Here is a 16,399-nt window from a genome sequence, read left to right as displayed (position 1 = left end):
AAGGCTTCAACATCCTCAGGGGGGCTGAGGCTGCCTGGCAAAAGGCTCAGGAATTAAACATTGCAAGAAGGTGGACCACTGGATCTGAGGCCACCTTGCTGTGATACTACAGGACACACATGTTTGTGGCCAGGCCAGAGGTGGGCCATCATGCAGCACAGTGACCCTTGTGGGAGGAGACAGGGCACTTAGCCATTAGGACCCCAGAGATGAAGCCACCAGAAGCAGCCTCTTGATGGGACTAGGGACGTGCCTCTGACACACCACCTGGAGGAGATAATTTGTGACAATCTGGGACACTTAAACAGGGATGGGGTCCCAGGGCTGCTAAGGAGCTGATTCTGTTCTGTATGGTAAGGGCATCTACTTTGAGCCTGTTGGCTTTTTAGGTGAGTGGTTCTATGTGGTGAGACCGCCTTGGGCAGCATTTCTGGCCTACACCTGCCAGGGGTCCAGCAAGTGTGTTCCCTGTGGTGACAAACAGGCTGTCTCAACAGTGTCCCCTTGATGCACATTTCTCTGGGGAAGAAGCATTGCTGAATAGGCCTGCGTGTTGGAGACACCGCGGGGATGTGTAGGGGCCTTGCTGTCTGGGTGGGAAGCTGCAGAGCCTGCATGCCCTGTGTGCCTTCTCTCTGCTTTGTGGGTTGGTTTCCCCATGTAGGAGGCCGGGCTGCAGGCTCTGAAGCCCAAGGCATGGGCTTTACTCCTGGCCCAATACCTGTTGGCTGTGTGACCTTGGGCAACCTCTCTGACTCTCGGTCTCCTCATCTGTAGAGTGGAGTCAGTCATGACACTGACATCATGAGAGGTGGGGTGGTGTCTAGCCCAGTCTTGTGGATCCTGTGAGGCACTGGACGCTGTTCTGTTCTGTGTTCTATTCCTCTCATCTCCCGCAACCCCGGAGGCACATGTGAATTATCACATTTTACAGGTTGAGTCTCAGAGGCTGAGTAATTTGCTTTAGGCATCTTAGTCAGGAAGTGATGGCCTTAGGGCTAAAACTGCCTTTTGAATGACACTTCCTTGTGATCTAGTTATGCCATGTGTTTACCTGCCAGCTGACCTGGGAGATTTCATCCATGGTGGCAGAGTGCAGCTGTGGTCCTGAGACTCCACAGTCTGCTGACTGAAAGCCTTGCTCTCTGGGTCTTGTCCAGCAGTTCCGACCTGTGCACAGAAGCCAGAGCCTGAGCTTCACCAGGAGCCACAGGCCTTTGTGTCTTGGCCCCGGCGGGTGCCTAGCTGGGCATATCAGAGTTGCAGTGGGCCTTTCAGGGGAGGGACACAGCTCCCCCTGTGCAGGATTGAAGGTCAAAGCCCAGTGAAGCCATGGCTTGGGTCTTCACTTTGAGTCCTTGCCCTGCAGGCTGCTGTCCACCATCATGGAGCCCACTCCCAATGGGGCCTGTTACCCACACCTAGCTGAGGAGGCCTCTTCCTCCCTGATGGTCAGTGTGGACAGTGAGATGGACAGGACTGACCACAGGGGCATCAAGAAAGTGTGCTTCAAGCTGTCTGAGGAAAACCTGGAGGACTCAGGCCATAACACCATAAGCTACCATGGGTGTGGACCAACTTTGCCTGGGCCTGGATGGGACAGTCAGTAGGACAGTTGAGCATCTGACCCCTGGGGAAGCCAAGGCACACCCCAGAGGGCCCCCAGCTTTCTGTCCAGGCTGGCACTTCTAGCTTGGCCTAGCAGATGCTACCTGTGCAGCTGTATGTGCTGATGGAGTGTCAGAGAAGGGGTCTGATAAACTGCATGATATACTTTCAGACTCCCATAAGACTGTGGTTTTTGACAGGTACAGGGAAACATGCCTGTGATCCCAGAGCTGGGAAGGCTGAGGCAGGGGAATCCTGAGTTCAAGACCAGCCTAGTCAGCTTAGTGAGACCCTGTCTCAAAATCAGTAGACAGATAGGTGGATAGATGAAAAGATGAACAGAAAGGACTGAGGTGTAGCTCAGTTGTTGAGCAGCCCTGGGTTCAATCCCTAGCACTGCAAAAAATACCATGGTTTTTGCAGCAAACACTATTTATTTTTACTTGATCCAAGGAATAAGGTGGTTTTCTTTTTCTCCTAAGGGACCATGAGCTGTATTGCTGTTGGTAAGAGTAATTGTAACAAGATCAGTCGGACCTTGGTTAGTGGGTTAAGTGGACTAGAGCTGGGTCCCATCCTCACCCCACACTGGGTGTGGATACCTCCTCATCTCAGCCCAGCCAGAGCTGAGCCACCTCCACCTGCTGCTAGGGGGTGTCTTAGGAAGCTCAGGCCGTGGGTGCACCTGGGGCCACAGGGAAATGTGGCCAGTGAATACACTTGCTGTCCTGAGGGCCCTGCCCTGTCCTGGTGCCCAGATTCCTGGAGTCTGTAGATGGGGCATCCTGGCTGCCTCTGCACCCAGGTCCTGGGAGCTTCGAGGGCCAGGGTTTTTCTGGGTCTCTGGGTTTTCCTTCTTACATCTCTGAGTCCTTGGGTTTTTCCTTTAATTGACAACCAGTGGTGGGAAGCAATTGTGGGATGGTGAATTTTGATTCCTTGGTTAGGTGGGTGGGAAGGTCATGTCCAGGGCAGCATTGTCCTCTGAGAAGAACTAGGCACTCAGGGAGCACTGGAGACCCTGGGCAGTGGTGACAGATGAATGTGGGACCCTGGGCAGCGGTGACAGGCATGTGTGGGACCCTGGGCAGTGGTGACGGGTGAGTGTGGTACTCTGGGCAGTGGTGACAGGTGAGTGTGAGACCCTGGACAGTGGTGACAGATGAGTGTAGGACCTGGGAAGTGGTTACAGGCAAGTGTGGGACCTGGGGATGGTGACAGGTGAATGTTGGACCCTGGGCAGTGGTGAGAGGTGAGTGTGGGAACCTGGACATTGGTGACAGATGAGTGTGGGAACTGGGCAATGATGACAGCTGAGTGTGGGACCTGGGCAGTGGTGACAGGTGAATGTGGGACCCTGGGCAGTGCTGATAGGTGAGTGTGGGATCCTGGGCAGTGGTGACAGGTGAGTGTGGGACCTGGGCATGGTGACAGTTGAGTGTGGGACCTGGGTAGTGGTGACAGGTGCATGGAAGTAGCTCATCTCTCCTCTTTCTGCATTTCTATGCCAGACACGAAGTGCCTCCCCACCCTCAGATAGGAAGGACCCCTGGGTGGTCATACCCATGGGCCAGGTTTTCAACCACACCCTGGAAGGGGCTCTGTGTCTGGGACCAGGGGTGGAAGCAGAGGGTGACTTTGCCATCTCTCACCCTATGCAGCAAGTACAACAGCAACCGGGACTTGGTCCTGTCCTACACCAGAGTGAGAAGCAACAACTCCTACCTGGGCAGTGACAAGATGGGGTCTGATGAATGGCCACCCAGCACAGGGAGGGCCTCTGTCCATTGGCTTAGTGGGTATCTGAGCCTAGTTCCATGTTTGCATTGTGTTCCTTTGAGTCACACGGAGTCTCCTTTTGTCTGCTCATTCAACAGGTACTTAATCAAGCACCTGGCATGCTCTGGGTGCTGGGACACTTAGTCATTGAAACCAAGATCCCAGACACAGAGCAGATAGAGACCCTCAGTTGATCATGCATGATGGTGCATGGTCTTGCAGGGTATGGGCATGGCAGGTGCTGTGAGGTCCCTCAGACTCTGGAAATGGAGGGGACCCGCAGAAATGATGCACATGCCAACCAGAGGTCCAGGCAGAACAGACAGGTTCTAAGACCAAGTCCCCTCGGCCCTGAACCCTCATGCCCCCAAGTGTGCCCACCAAGGGTACCTGGAGGCCATGGGCTTATGTATGGAGGCAGGCTGACGGATGGGCAGACAGACAAATGATACAAAGGAGGGCACACTGTGCTTGCAGCATTTACTAAAAGCCCTATCTGTTTTTTGATTTTAATCTCATTCACTCAGGCTTAAAAATGTGCTTTGTGAGTAAATAGGTCAGGCATCCTCATGGTCCATGATTAAAATGCCCAGGGTGGGCCAGGCGGCAAGTCCCTCCCACTGTCACTGCTGGATCCCACCAGAGGAAATCTGCATAAAATTTAACTTTATCATACATCACTTTAGCAGAAGAAAAGGAAGATCAGGAAGACAGAATATGTCACTGGACTTGAATGTCTTGTGACAGATCAGGCCACTGAAGTCCATCCCCAGGGAGGTTCAGTGGCAACTGACTTTACTGGAACAGGGGCCAGTGACCCACTGGATTTGTGATCCAGGTCTTTGTTCTCAGTGGCCTCATTTGTGGAGTGGGAATATTGACACCTCAGAACCAATGTAGTAGGCCATAAATTAATGACAATCATAATGAAGAAATTAAAGGAGACAGCAACACCATCATTGCACTGCAGGTTGGTACCGTTACCTGCCTGGGGCCTCCTCAGAAGAGGGCTCTGTGAGCTGACAGCTAAGACTGTACCAGCACCAAGCTGAGACTTTCTTCTTGCAATGATTGAGATGAGAACTGGAATTTCTATGTCCTCCCACCTTTCCTCCCACTCACTCACCCTCCTGCCCACCTTCAGTCCACCCTTCTGTCCCCCAGCTGCCAGTTCATCCATGCAGCTCTGCAGTCGGTAAATAGTTCCCCAGTGCCAGCTTGTGCCAGGCCTGGTGCTGAGTGCTGGTGATCCTGAGAAGAATGGACACTGCTGGCCTCACAGGCTCCCAGTGGTGTGTAGGAGATGGGAATGCAGACAGCAACTACCTCCAGGCAGGAGTCGGTTCCTGCTCAGCTGGTCCTCTGCTATGTCAGGACCCCTGTCCAGGGGTGAATCTCAGGAAGAAAAGCAGGGAGGGTCCCAAACCACACATACCTCAGAAACCAAGGAAGAGGCCAAGAGAACAGTGACCTGTGTCTGCCTGGCCTTTGGCCCTGTTAAGGTCATGTTCAATTCCCATTTCTCCCACTACCCTGTGTGACTTTAGGGAAGTCACTGTGCCTGGGCTTCCTCCTCTGTATAGGGAAGGGTTAGAATAAGGAAACAACTCAGTTGGTTGTGGTTTGAGGACCTAGTACCTGAGAAGTCTTCTGTGGCTACAATGTCCAGATATGGGAGCAAAGACTGCGAAAACTGATTTATGCTGTCTGCACTGGGTTGGTTGTAGGTGAGGATCATGGCCTCTGACCAGCAGGAAGGGTGCTAAGATTGATTACTGATGTCTACAATGGGAATGACATATTGAAATCCTAGCACACTTACCATAAACTTATCCTCTGAGGCCTGGATTATATCCTAGAGTCCTGCTAACTCCCTGGATCTAGGGTTATGAGCTTTGGAATCTGGTGATGGGGCATGGGACTATGTGCCACTGTTCTCCAAAGCAACCTCTGTCCCTTCCCTGGTTCTCATGTTACTTTTCTGCCCTAGAGTTCAAACAGAAAGAAGAGTGTATGGCCTGTGGATGGATCTTGATCCAGATCAGCATCCAGGAGGATCCCTGGAACCTCCCGAGTTCCATCATGACCCTGGTGGTTAACAGTCAGAGATATGTGGAAGGTCAGCAGGCAGGGAGTGTCATGGTGGGGGTTGTGGCCTTTGCCTTGGGCTTGAATGCAGCAGGGTCCTGCCGGAGTCCATCTCCATGCCCCTTCCCGTGCATGCTGAGGGAAGGGCAAGAAGAGTAGGTACGCTTTCTCAGCTGAGTGAGCTGCTCTGGCAGGTCTGGGCTGTGTGCCCTTTGCCAGGGGGCTGCTGATACCAGTGGCTGGTCATGCTGAGACTTTCTCATGAATCAAGGTTGCATAGGCTGAGCTGTTCTTCACAGCTTCCAAATGCGGCTTGGTTCAGTCCTTTTGTTTATACTTGAGGTCCCAGCTGGCAGCATCAGAACAGGGAGTTGATGCTGCAGCATCAAAACAGGGAGCACCAGTGCCCAGTCAGGTTTCCCCGGGAAGCTGGATTTCTCCTGGCTGCTCAAGGTGGCAGAGGCTGGCTGTCCTGTGCTCCTGTGGGGCAGGAGATGAGTGGCGACTCCCCTTTTGGGTGGGGAGGTGTGCTGTCCAGTTCCCCCATCCTGGTGTCTGTGTTACACCTCTGATGTCACCGCCTTGGTCCTCACTGGCATTTGAGTCTAGGTCTCCTGGGTTGGAAGTACCCTGGCCAGGGGACATTGGAGCAGGAGAGCTGGAGGTAACCCCCAGGGAGTAGCTGCCTCTGAGCTGGAATCTCTGTGGACCCTGAACTGTCCTGTTTACAAAACTGTGATTGATAAAGGTTATGGGATTTGTAACCAGAGGGCGAGGGCTTGAACGCCAAGCCACGCACCTTTGGCCATCTGACCTTGGCACACCCTTGACTTCTCCAGTCTCCATGTCTGCCCATGTGCATCCCCAGGACTCCTTCCAGCACTGTGAAGTCATGAGGATAAACCATTCTGTACCCATTAGCACTTAGTGCCCTGCCTTATGAGGGCATGCCCTCAGTAAGGTGTCTGCTCTGTTGCCACACATGACCGGGCCTCCCTCTGGCCTAGGAAAGACAGTACCTCAAGCAACATGGAGGCCATTCAGACTTTCCTTTGAAGGCTTTAATGGCCCCAGGGCACCTTTGAAGGAGAGGCACCTGGCTGGCGGCCTGAGGAGTGAGGTCCTTCTCCCCAGGGCAGCTGTGCAGTCCAGGACAAGAAAGCTTGAGCAGGTGTGTGCACTTGTGTACACTAAAGGTCTGCTGGTGTGAGTGGGTATATCACATATGTGTGTGCATGTGTGTACATGTCTGTAGGGGCTCTGGCTCCAGAGACAGAAGAGCTGGTTGTAGTCCCTGCTGGATGGGGACCTGCACCAGCCTTCGGTAAAAACCACCAGAGTGCACCCTTAGAACTGTTCTCCTGTGAGGGTCAGGCACATTGGCTGGGCCAGCTCGGCTGTCCTCTGCCAACCCTACTTAGTGCCCTCCCTCTTTTCCCCCTCCTTCCAGATGGGAAGAACCAGCTGCTCCTGGCCTTGCTTAAAATGTACAGGTGTGTGCATGTGCCCAGGTGTACCAGCGAGGCCCTCCTGGCTGTGGTCGTCCATGACCACAGTCCTGGAGGCCTCTTCTGTGGCCTAGGTGACTTGTCCTTGGTTCATTAGAACCTGAACTAGGAAAAGCAATATTTAGGCCTCCTGCCCCTCCAGGAATGACTTGAACCTCATGTCCAAGGGACAAGTCTCAGGACCCTGGAGCTGGGAGCCCTATCTTGGGCCACCTGCTACCTGGGCGACTATTGACAAGGACACAGGATGGAGGATGAAGGGTGGGGAGGGTCTTTATCAGTAGGACTCCAGCCATAGCAGATAGTGGAGCCAGGGCTGTAGGTGGGGTGGGGGAACCTGGGAGATGACTGGTATCCCTACCTTCTTCCCAGAAATTTTCAGTCAAGGGAGGGTCCAGGTCAAAAGAGACCCCTGCACTCAGTGGCCAGAAGTTGTGAGTAATTTCTTCCAGCAGATGATTCCCTAGTAACTAGGTGCCTCAAGTGGGTGGGGGGTGGAGCCTATGAGGGTGGAGCAGGGCTGGCAAGAACAGGGTGGCAAGGGGAGGGCACAGTTCTTCAAGGGTGGCACTAGGTGGCAGAGCAACACCACAGGCATAGAGACCACCAGGCCAAGAACTGCTGCATCCCAGAGAGTGTGAGGGGTCCGGGGGCACTGCAGGGAACCCACAGGCCCACCCCTTGGGCAGATGCTTGGGTCCAGGATTGGGGCCACTTGGCTTGGTCACGGATGGGAGTTTTGTGGACTTGGCTTTTGGCATCAAGTGAACTTTGGCCAGTTTGCCCCATGGGGTCTACAGGGGGACTGGCCAACTTGCTGCCAGCATCGCCCAGCAGCCTGTCCCCACCGCAGATGCTGAGGTGCAGCTGCACAGGTATGCAAAATTCTGCCAGACCCTGGTGGCCACCATGTGCACCTTCTCCGAGCAGCTGCTGGAGGCCCTCAGCTACGGCTACAACAGCAATGGCAAGTATGAGGAGAGCAGTCGATGCCAGCCACTAGTGGTTGGAGTCGGTGGTGGCCACTGGGGTCCTGATGCACTCCCAGTCCCTGCTTGCAATGGCCATGGTGGTGAGTGGGCCAGGTGGGTGGGAGGCCCCTCTGCCAGTGTCCCTCCCAGCTGGGGCCCATGGCCTAGTCTGTTCAAACAACAGTTATTAACTGAGCACCTACTGCGTACTGCTGTTAGGGAACTGGGGTCTACCAGTGATCAAAGCAGCCCCTGTACTTGGGGATCTTATCTCCTGGTGGGAGAGAAACAGAGCAAAGCCATAGACCAGTGGTGCTCAAGCTAGGCAGGGGACACTGGCCACGTCTGGAGACATTTTTAGTTTTGGCAACTGAGGGATCCGGGAGTAGTGTTACTGATACCTTGTGTGCAGAGGTCAGGGACACTGCTTAGTGTCCTACCACAGTCCCCAGGACAAATACCTGTCCTGAAGGTTGGCTTTGTGCTGGCCAGGCCCCGCCACTGGCTGGTAGGTGGGAATTGTGGCCTTGGAATGCCCTCTGTTGGCCAAATCCACACAAAGGTGCTCTGCTGACAAGTGGTCTGCTCTCCCTAGACCCAAAAGGCAGTGGGAACACCAGTCCTCAGTGTATTCTCAGAGCCAGAGACTGCCCCATCCACTCGGTCTCTGATGTCAGGAGGTGCCAGGTGCTGATTCATGGGGTCTGCAGCTCACATTCCAGCTGGGGAAATTGAGAAGAAAGGATGGAGGGGGAAGGGGAGACAGCAGGAAATGTGGAAGGTTCTGCGTAGAGTTGCTTGGGAACACAGGGTCAGAGCTGGTCATGTTGAAGTGGTGATATTTGAGCTAGTCAGGTGGATGCAAAGGAACAGTGCAGGGCAGAGGGAGCGGCATGTGCTCAGGTCCCCAGTGGAGACAGTGTGCCCTGGGAGCAGTGAGGCCATTGGGAGGAGAGTTCACAAGTCCTGTCTGTAGGCCTGGGGCTTTATTCTGGGGCAGAGGAGGCTTACAGACTTGGGGGAAGGTGAGAAATGGGATTTGGGCTCTATTTAAAAAGGTAACAGCCCAGGGAGAGGTGGGTTATATGGGGGAGGATGAAGGGGAAGTTTGAGGACCTTCTGGGACATGGACAATGCCCCTTTGGGGGGTGGCTGGGAATTTGGTGGGTATGTGGAGCATGGTTCACCTGTCAGGGCTTGGCCCTGTTTGTGTATGGGTGAGGGGAAAGAGAAATCAGGTGTTGTGGTCTCCTGGAGGAGCACGGGAGGCGGGTGGGAATGGTTAAGTCAGTAACCATTGTCCAGGTAGGAAGGAGGTGGCTTTATCAGGTCACTCAACAAATCAGAGCAGAGGTGAGTTCTGACCCATGGGGTGCACAGGGCAAACTGTGGGGCGAGCCATGATTTTGCCCACAGACCACACCTGGACCTGGTGCTCAGGAGGCCCCAGTGTAGCCCGATGCCTAGATTCAGATCCCAGCACCACGAGTTGAAAGCCTGGGGTAGGTGGCACCTGAGATCCCTTCACCGTGTCTTCTTGCAGAAAGAGGAATGGGTCATGCTGGAGGACATCTGGGTGACCCTGTCAGAGCTAGACAGTGTCACCTTCTCCTTTAAGCAACTGGACGAGAACTGTGTGGCCAGTGAGTGATTACTACCACCCACATTGTGGGAATTGGGATGCTGAGGCCAAAGTGGTCACTTAGGACCTTGGTCTCCCCCTGTGTGCAGGTCAGCTGCCCAAGGTGAACCTGAACCGAGCACGTCAAGCCTCATGACCCAATTTGGAAAAAGAGGGGTTCTCTCCCATCAACCCAGCTGTCTTCATCAGGTCTTAAAAGAGGTCCACAGCACTTCTCCTTAAAATTCAACCCTGGAGTTGTCCTTCTTTGGAGCAAAGAATTCAGATTAAGGATTATGGCATAATTGACTGACATTCCTTAGTCCTTTCTGTCTCCCTTTGTCCTGCCTCCCCATTCATCTGACCACCCACTACCCACCACCCACCAAGCACACATCTGTAACAGTGAGCACTCAGTACTCGGGGACACAGTGGAGGGAGCACAGACACAGTCCTGCCCTCCCTGTGAATCTCCCTGGAGTCAGCTGGGGGCATCCCAGATGCAGATCCCAGTTGCTAACTGCTGTGGTGTGGGGCCTGGGCACAAGGTCCCTGGGTCCTGGGGTCTCTGGGTAGCTGTCCAGGTGACCTCCAGCCGAGGATGAGAACCCTGTGCTTGCTTCCAGAGCTCTGCTGCTGTGTGTGGGTCCTGGGAACTTGTCAGAAAGGCTGATTCTCAGAACCCATCCCAGACCTCCTACCTCAGAAACTCGAGTTGAACTGGGGTGTCCATGTCACAAGTCATCCCCACGACTGCAGTGCTCACAAGGCTGAGGGCCACGCACTAGAACAGCATTTCCCTTTCTTTCATTTCACTCCATGAAAAGCCCCTGAGACCCCTTTTCCTCGCTGCCATACCCCCTTGAAATTGCAGCACTGCTGCGGCCTGTTTGTGTGCTGTGTGTCTGACTCTGCGAAGTCTGCCCTCCCTCAAGGACCAACTTGTACCTCCTTGGGGCCATGTGGCCCTGCCACAAATGCAGACTGCTGCACGGGGGTCAGCTTCTGGGAGCCAGTTTGAGCTGACTGCCAGTGGCTGCCTGTCTGGGGCTGGACTGGGCTTAGGAGAACCCCGATCAGCTAGCGATGACTGCAGGGTACAGCAGGGCCTCTGATTGCCATATTTTGCCCTCCCTGCCTTAAGCTCTTCCTCATGGGGTGAATAAGATGCAGGTGTTGATTGAGGGCAGCTTTTGCTAGGTGGGGCCCTGAGCTACCACCCAAGGGGTGACCAGAGCGCTGTGGTGGGGCTCAGATGACACACTGCTGGCTCCCCTGCTGGGTAGTCAGTGTCAGGGCCAAGAACAGCACCTGTTGAAGTCATCCAAGAGGGAGGTCACAGGCTGCTCTGCAGAGTGTGGGGCAGTCTGAGGCTACCTGTGTGGGACAGGAAGTCTGAGGCTGCCCCTCTAGTCTGGAGGGAACATGTGGTCACAGGATGCTACTCTGATATCAGTGGACATGGAAGTCCCAGGGTGCCATCCTGAGACTGGGGAGAGGGGTTCTGAGGCTATCTCTCTGGAGTAGAGTTGGAGGGCAGGGAGGTCTGAGGCTATCCCTCTGGAGTGGGGAGAACAGGGAGGTGCTAGGGTGCCACTCTGGCACCTGGAGAAGGGAGCTCTAAAGCTGCTGTGGCAGAGGGGGTGGGGGTCTGAGGCCCTTGCCTCCTTGTCCCCTGCAGACACCAATGTCTTCTACCACATAGAGGGCAGTCAGCAGGCACTGAAGGTGGTCTTCTACCTCAATGGCTACCACTTCTCCAAGCTGCCCTCCCGCCAGGAGAACAAGGCCAGCCTCCAACCACACACTGTGCTTTTCACTAAAGGTTAGCTGCGGGCTGGGGGGTACTACAGGGGCCAAGCCAAGGCAACCAGGCCCTTGGGACCTAGCACCGCCCTCCCTCCTCTTCCTCTACAGCTCTGGAGAATGTGGAAGGGCTTCCTCCTCCAGTCAGACAGGTAGCAGAGGATTTGCAGCAGGAGATCAATGCCCAGTCCCTGGAGAATGTCCAGCAGTATTACCACAAGCTCAGGTGTGTACTTAGGCCTACGTCAGGGGCAGGATTCAGAAAGCCACCACAACAGATGGCAGGCAGATGCTAAGCATGAGGAGTGGGCCAGACACTCATTCTGGAGTACCTTGTCCGCATGAGAGTCGGATGGCAGCGTGCTCAGTAGGTCAAGCTGACCCATTCTACAGATGGGGAAGCTGAGGCCCAGAAGCATACACAGCATGACCAAGGTCACATGGCCAACAGTCTGGCTTCAAAGCAGGTCCTCTCTGCTAAGCCAAGCTGCTGGTCCACTGTGCATGGGGACAGGAGCTGAGATTGTGGCCCTGGGCATCTTGGGCCTTGAGAAAGGGATGTAGTGCCCTGGGCCTCATCCCATTGACAACCCATGCAGGGAGAAGTGAAATGAACAGATTTTGCCAGGAGGAAGCGTAGTTCCAGAGGAGTAGTTTCCACTTCCCCAGCAGCTTGCCCACAGACCCTCCTGAGTCCTGCCTCAGTGACAAAAGGTGGTTGAGAGGGACTTTATCCTCTCCGGGCCTGGTTTTGCATTTGGAAATGGGAGACTGATGCTTCTGTCCATTTGCTAGACCAGAACATCTTGGCACCCTTCTGGATGGACTAGTCCATAAGTCTCTTTCTGTGCTGTTTGTGGAGTGTTTTAAATACAGGCTCTAGTTATTCACTTGTTCACTCAGAATGGGTTGATTGGGACCTTATGTGGGACACACACTGTCCCCATGCGTGGGAGTCTATCCTCTTCTGGGACAGGAGCCGCCAAGACCAGCCCACCCTTGCTGTGAATAAAGACTTATCAGCATGAGGGCAGCTTGCTGCTATCCACCTGTCTGTGGCCTGTACTACATTCCACAGCCCAGCTGAGCAGTGTCCCTGAGACTGCCTGGTTCCCAGAGCTGGGACTTTACAGTCAGACAATCCCTGTGGTGGAGTGGGACAGACTTGGAGCCAGTGAGCACAGAGCAGTGTTCAGCATCAGGTGGGGACAGGGCTCCAAGGAGGAGAGGAGAAGCAGGCTGGGTGGAGAGCTGAACAGGGATGTCAGGCTGCCTCTGATTCTACCTGGAGCATGGAGGCCAGGCTGCCCAGCTGGGAGATGGGGGTGGAGCCCCCTTAAGCCCATCTTTCTCCCTCAGGACTTTTTACCTGGAGCCTTTGAACCTGCCCATGGATGCCAGCACCACAGCCATGAAGATCGACCGGGGTGTGTCCCCAGTCCATGGCTTGGCCAGGCGGGCTCCCAGGGTCATGACTCCACTGGCAGGTTTTCCTCCAGACACCCCACTGGCCACGCCCTGCAGGCCAGGGAGTCCCAGAGGTGGTTCATGCTCACTGAGGCCTCTTTCTCTCCCATGCACCGTGATCATTGCAGGTTTCTCTGGGGTGGGGCCCCTGCAGGCAGCCGCAGACCCATGTCAGGCATGGCCGGGCCCTGCTCTGGTTTCTTCCTTCACATTTTTACTAGCCCTTAGAAATTGAAAGATCTCATAGAAACCGAGGCTTCCAGCTTTTTTGAGAAGTGGAGAGATGTGAGATCTGCTTTGGGGCTTCTTCCCACTCTCTGTGCTTGGCCTGTGCTGGTCGTGGCTGTCCCTTGGGCCCTGCTGACCTTGGTTCCTGCTGCTCAGTGTACCGTGGCCTTCCAGGATCAAGGCAGGCCTCACCCTGGGCTGGCATGCTGGTCTTGGGGCTTTGGCTGCTCTGAGAGAGGTTGTAGGCATGTGTTTTGGGACTCTAATGTGGCTCGCAGGATCTCACAGGGCACAGGAAGGAGGAACCACCACCTTTACCTCTACATGTTGTTGAGGAAGCAGGGGCAGGAGAGGGCTCCTCCTCATAAGGGTTTGGAGGGCATGACCTGTTTGTGCTTAGTCAGGGACACACTGGGCAGGTGAAGAGAGCAATCCAGAAGGTGAGAACTGAAATACATGGTGAACATCGAGCGCCAACTGCAGTGTAGTGGGGAACCACAGATTGCTCTTGAGCAGGAGTCATGAAAGAGAACTTACCCTCGGCTGCACCCAAACATCCCATGTTTCTGTCCCATGCCTGTAGCTGATCTGCTCCATCATGCCCTAGATGAGCTCTGCCACCTCATGAAGTCCTTCGTGCACTCCAAGCCTGGCACCAGGAGGAGCATGGGCACTGGCCTCCTCCCTGTCTCCTCTGAGCTCTGCTACCACCTGGGGGCCTGCCAGATTGCCATGTGCAGCACCAGCATGCAGAGGTGGGCCACGCCAGCACCCGGGACAGGAGGCGGGAAGGCTGCACCCATGTCCTGGACCTCCTGGCTTGTGGACCTGGACAGGGCATCCCCTCTCTGGACCCCAGGTCATCTGTGAAATGGGGTCATCTGTGGCAGTCGGTGGGTGGGAGGGCTGTGGACTTCCTGGTTCCTGGGCTGGAAGGTGTGAGGGAGACTGATCTCAGAGCCTCCATCCCTGCTGCAAGTGGGATGGCTCACCTGCAGGGCAGAACTGCCTCTGGCCTCCCTGGACACTCCTCCTCTGTCCTCTGCCTGGCTGCTGGCCCCAGGGAAAGAGAGCTCCTTTCCTGGGAGCCCTTCCTGGACATGAGTAGTTATGCTTGACTCTCATGCCACTTATTCATGGGGATCCAACAGGCTCTGCCACCCTAGTGCAGGCCTCCTGTGAGGGCGGGGCTTCTGTTTTCTGTCATGCCCAGTGGACTGGTGCCTGGCACTGATGGGTCTGGTGGACAGGCATTCAGTCATGTCTCCTCAAGTGGTGGGCAGGCTCCTGCCTGCCAGGCACTGTGGTGTCTGTGCCCCCAGCCTTGTGTCCCCTGCTGTGGGCTGGTGCAGAAGGGTCTATTCGAGAGGTTGTCAGCTATGGGCATTTTTGCTCCCCAGGGGATGTTGGCTGTGTCTGGAGACATTTGTGGTCATCACAGCCAGGGGCTGTGGCATCTAGTTGGTGGGGCCTGGTGCTCAGCATCCCACAGTGCATGGGACAGTCTCTTTCTGGTCCCCTGTCAGTGCTACTCCAGTCCTGACTCTAGTCAGGGAGACTGGGGTGCCCAGAGGTTGACTCATCTGTCATGGCCACAGGGAGAAGGGTGCAGTGTGGCTTGGAGTCCCAGGCCTGGCGCAGAGCCATGTTCTAATAGCCCGAGTCATGGGGCTGTGCCGGGGCCACTGAGCAGGGGCCAGGTCTCGGGAGTTGCCCCATTCAACTGACAGAGAGCAGGGCCCTGTCTGGCTGTGCTGCTGCCCTGGGTGCAGACCCCTGCAGGAACAGGCCTAGGGATGGAGGCTGCTGGGAGGGGCTGATAGGGAGGAGCAGATAGGTGGGGAAGGTCAGCACGGAGAGGATGCAGGGGGGGTGTCCTGCACAGTTGTAGAGGGGGAGGTGAGACCTGGTGGTGGTGGCCGCTGTCCCATGTTCTCTCCACCCCTGCACAGGAGCATCCTGAGTGTGTCCCTGGAGCAGGTAGCTGTCCTGGCACAGAGCAATGGGCTGCTGCCCAAGTGCATGATGCAGGCCACAGACATGCAAAAGCAGGTGAGGCCAGGCTGGGCTGAGGACAGCTGCATGCACCCTGTGTGGGGTGAGGCCATGTGGGACTGGGCGCCCTCAGTCCAGCTTCTGGAGCACCGCACCCCTCAGTCAAGTGTTTCTGCATGTCCCGAGCTCCTCCAGGGGTGCCAGGCCTGACAACTCTTTCCTTCCAGGGCCCCAGAGTGGAGATTCTGGCCAAAAACATCTGAGTCAAGGATCAGATGCCCCAGGGTGAACCATGGTGAGTGGACACTACCCCTCTTCCTCCAGGGGACCATCGAGACTGGTAGACTCCTGGTGCTGCCCCAGGCCCCACTCTGCTTTTGAGGACTCTGCTTTGGAAGCATCAAGCCTGGTCCAATCTGTACCCTCACAAGGGCACCTGCAGGCCCTGAGGTGAGCCAAAGGGTGTCTCCCTGTGGTGTTCAGCCACTCTGCAACCCTGGGATCTGGGCTTATTTCAACCAGTCTCCACTTTCCACACATGCCCCGTTCCTCATCAAAATCTGCCTGTAGGCTTTAAGTAATGTTTTATTTTGAAGTAGTTCAAGCACGCAAAAGTAGTGTGGCATTCCTGTACACCCTTTGGGTATGCAAAAGTAGTGTGGCATTCCTGTACACCCTTTGGCTTCCCAATTAGCCACATCCTGTGGCCCCAGCACTGGATCAGAACCAGGCTGCCCTTGCAGAACCCCTTTCAAACCTCGTTTGTACCTTGAGAGTCTCCACACATGCTCTCTCAGCCTCTTTTTCTAATTTTTTTTTGTGGTTTCCCTGCCCCAGACCCTGGGCCCATCTCTTAACCCATGGGGGCCCATTTGACCCAAATAGGAGTGCTGTGAGCAAGGTCCTGCTATTATCCCCAGTTGGCAGATGGGAGTGCTCAGGCCCAGAGAAGTTAAGTACCTTGTCCAAGCTCACACAGCTAGGAGATGGTAGAGCTGGGTTCTGAACCAAGGCCCAACTCAAACCTGAGTCACCTAGAGGCTCTGCTTTCCCCTGGGTGGTGGCCTATGAGTGGCACTCCTGCCTCCACAGTCATGACCCCTCATGTCCTTCTGGCCACCTGTCCTGCTGCAGACCCAGCAGTGAGATTCCATCCCTGGGTCACAGTGGGGGCGTAGAGGCATCTTCATCCCCAGGACCTCTGCAGCGACTCTCTACAGACCACGCAGTGACCATGTGGTTTCCAGTGCCCAGACAAGGGCAGGAGGGCTGGAGACAGCACTTTGCTCTGGAGAGATCTCTTCCCCTGGCCACCTACAGGTCCCTAA

The 16,399-nt window shown here is 55.3% G+C and overlaps 1 protein-coding gene across 1 annotated transcript in view; it reads left to right on the top strand.

Moving 5' to 3' along the window:
- The window catches only part of LOC124975789 (phosphatidylinositol 3,4,5-trisphosphate-dependent Rac exchanger 1 protein-like), a gene marked incomplete at both ends in the record, with an annotated part of 58,479 nt that extends 43,351 nt beyond the window's left edge, over nucleotides 1-15,128 (top strand). The window contains 9 exon segments of the mRNA XM_047538328.1: nucleotides 1,370-1,567; nucleotides 3,270-3,353; nucleotides 7,784-7,988; nucleotides 9,498-9,597; nucleotides 11,257-11,400; nucleotides 11,493-11,607; nucleotides 12,741-12,808; nucleotides 13,684-13,831; nucleotides 15,029-15,128. Coding sequence (XP_047394284.1) covers nucleotides 1,370-1,567; nucleotides 3,270-3,353; nucleotides 7,784-7,988; nucleotides 9,498-9,597; nucleotides 11,257-11,400; nucleotides 11,493-11,607; nucleotides 12,741-12,808; nucleotides 13,684-13,831; nucleotides 15,029-15,128 — 1,162 coding nt within the window.
- Nucleotides 15,129-16,399: the final 1,271 nt, after the last annotated feature.

Source organism: Sciurus carolinensis, unplaced genomic scaffold (genome assembly GCF_902686445.1).
Source record: "Sciurus carolinensis unplaced genomic scaffold, mSciCar1.2, whole genome shotgun sequence".
NCBI classification, from domain to species: domain Eukaryota; kingdom Metazoa; phylum Chordata; class Mammalia; order Rodentia; family Sciuridae; genus Sciurus; species Sciurus carolinensis.
Note: the sequence above shows the minus strand (reverse complement) of the source record. Positions and strands in the feature narration are given on the sequence as shown.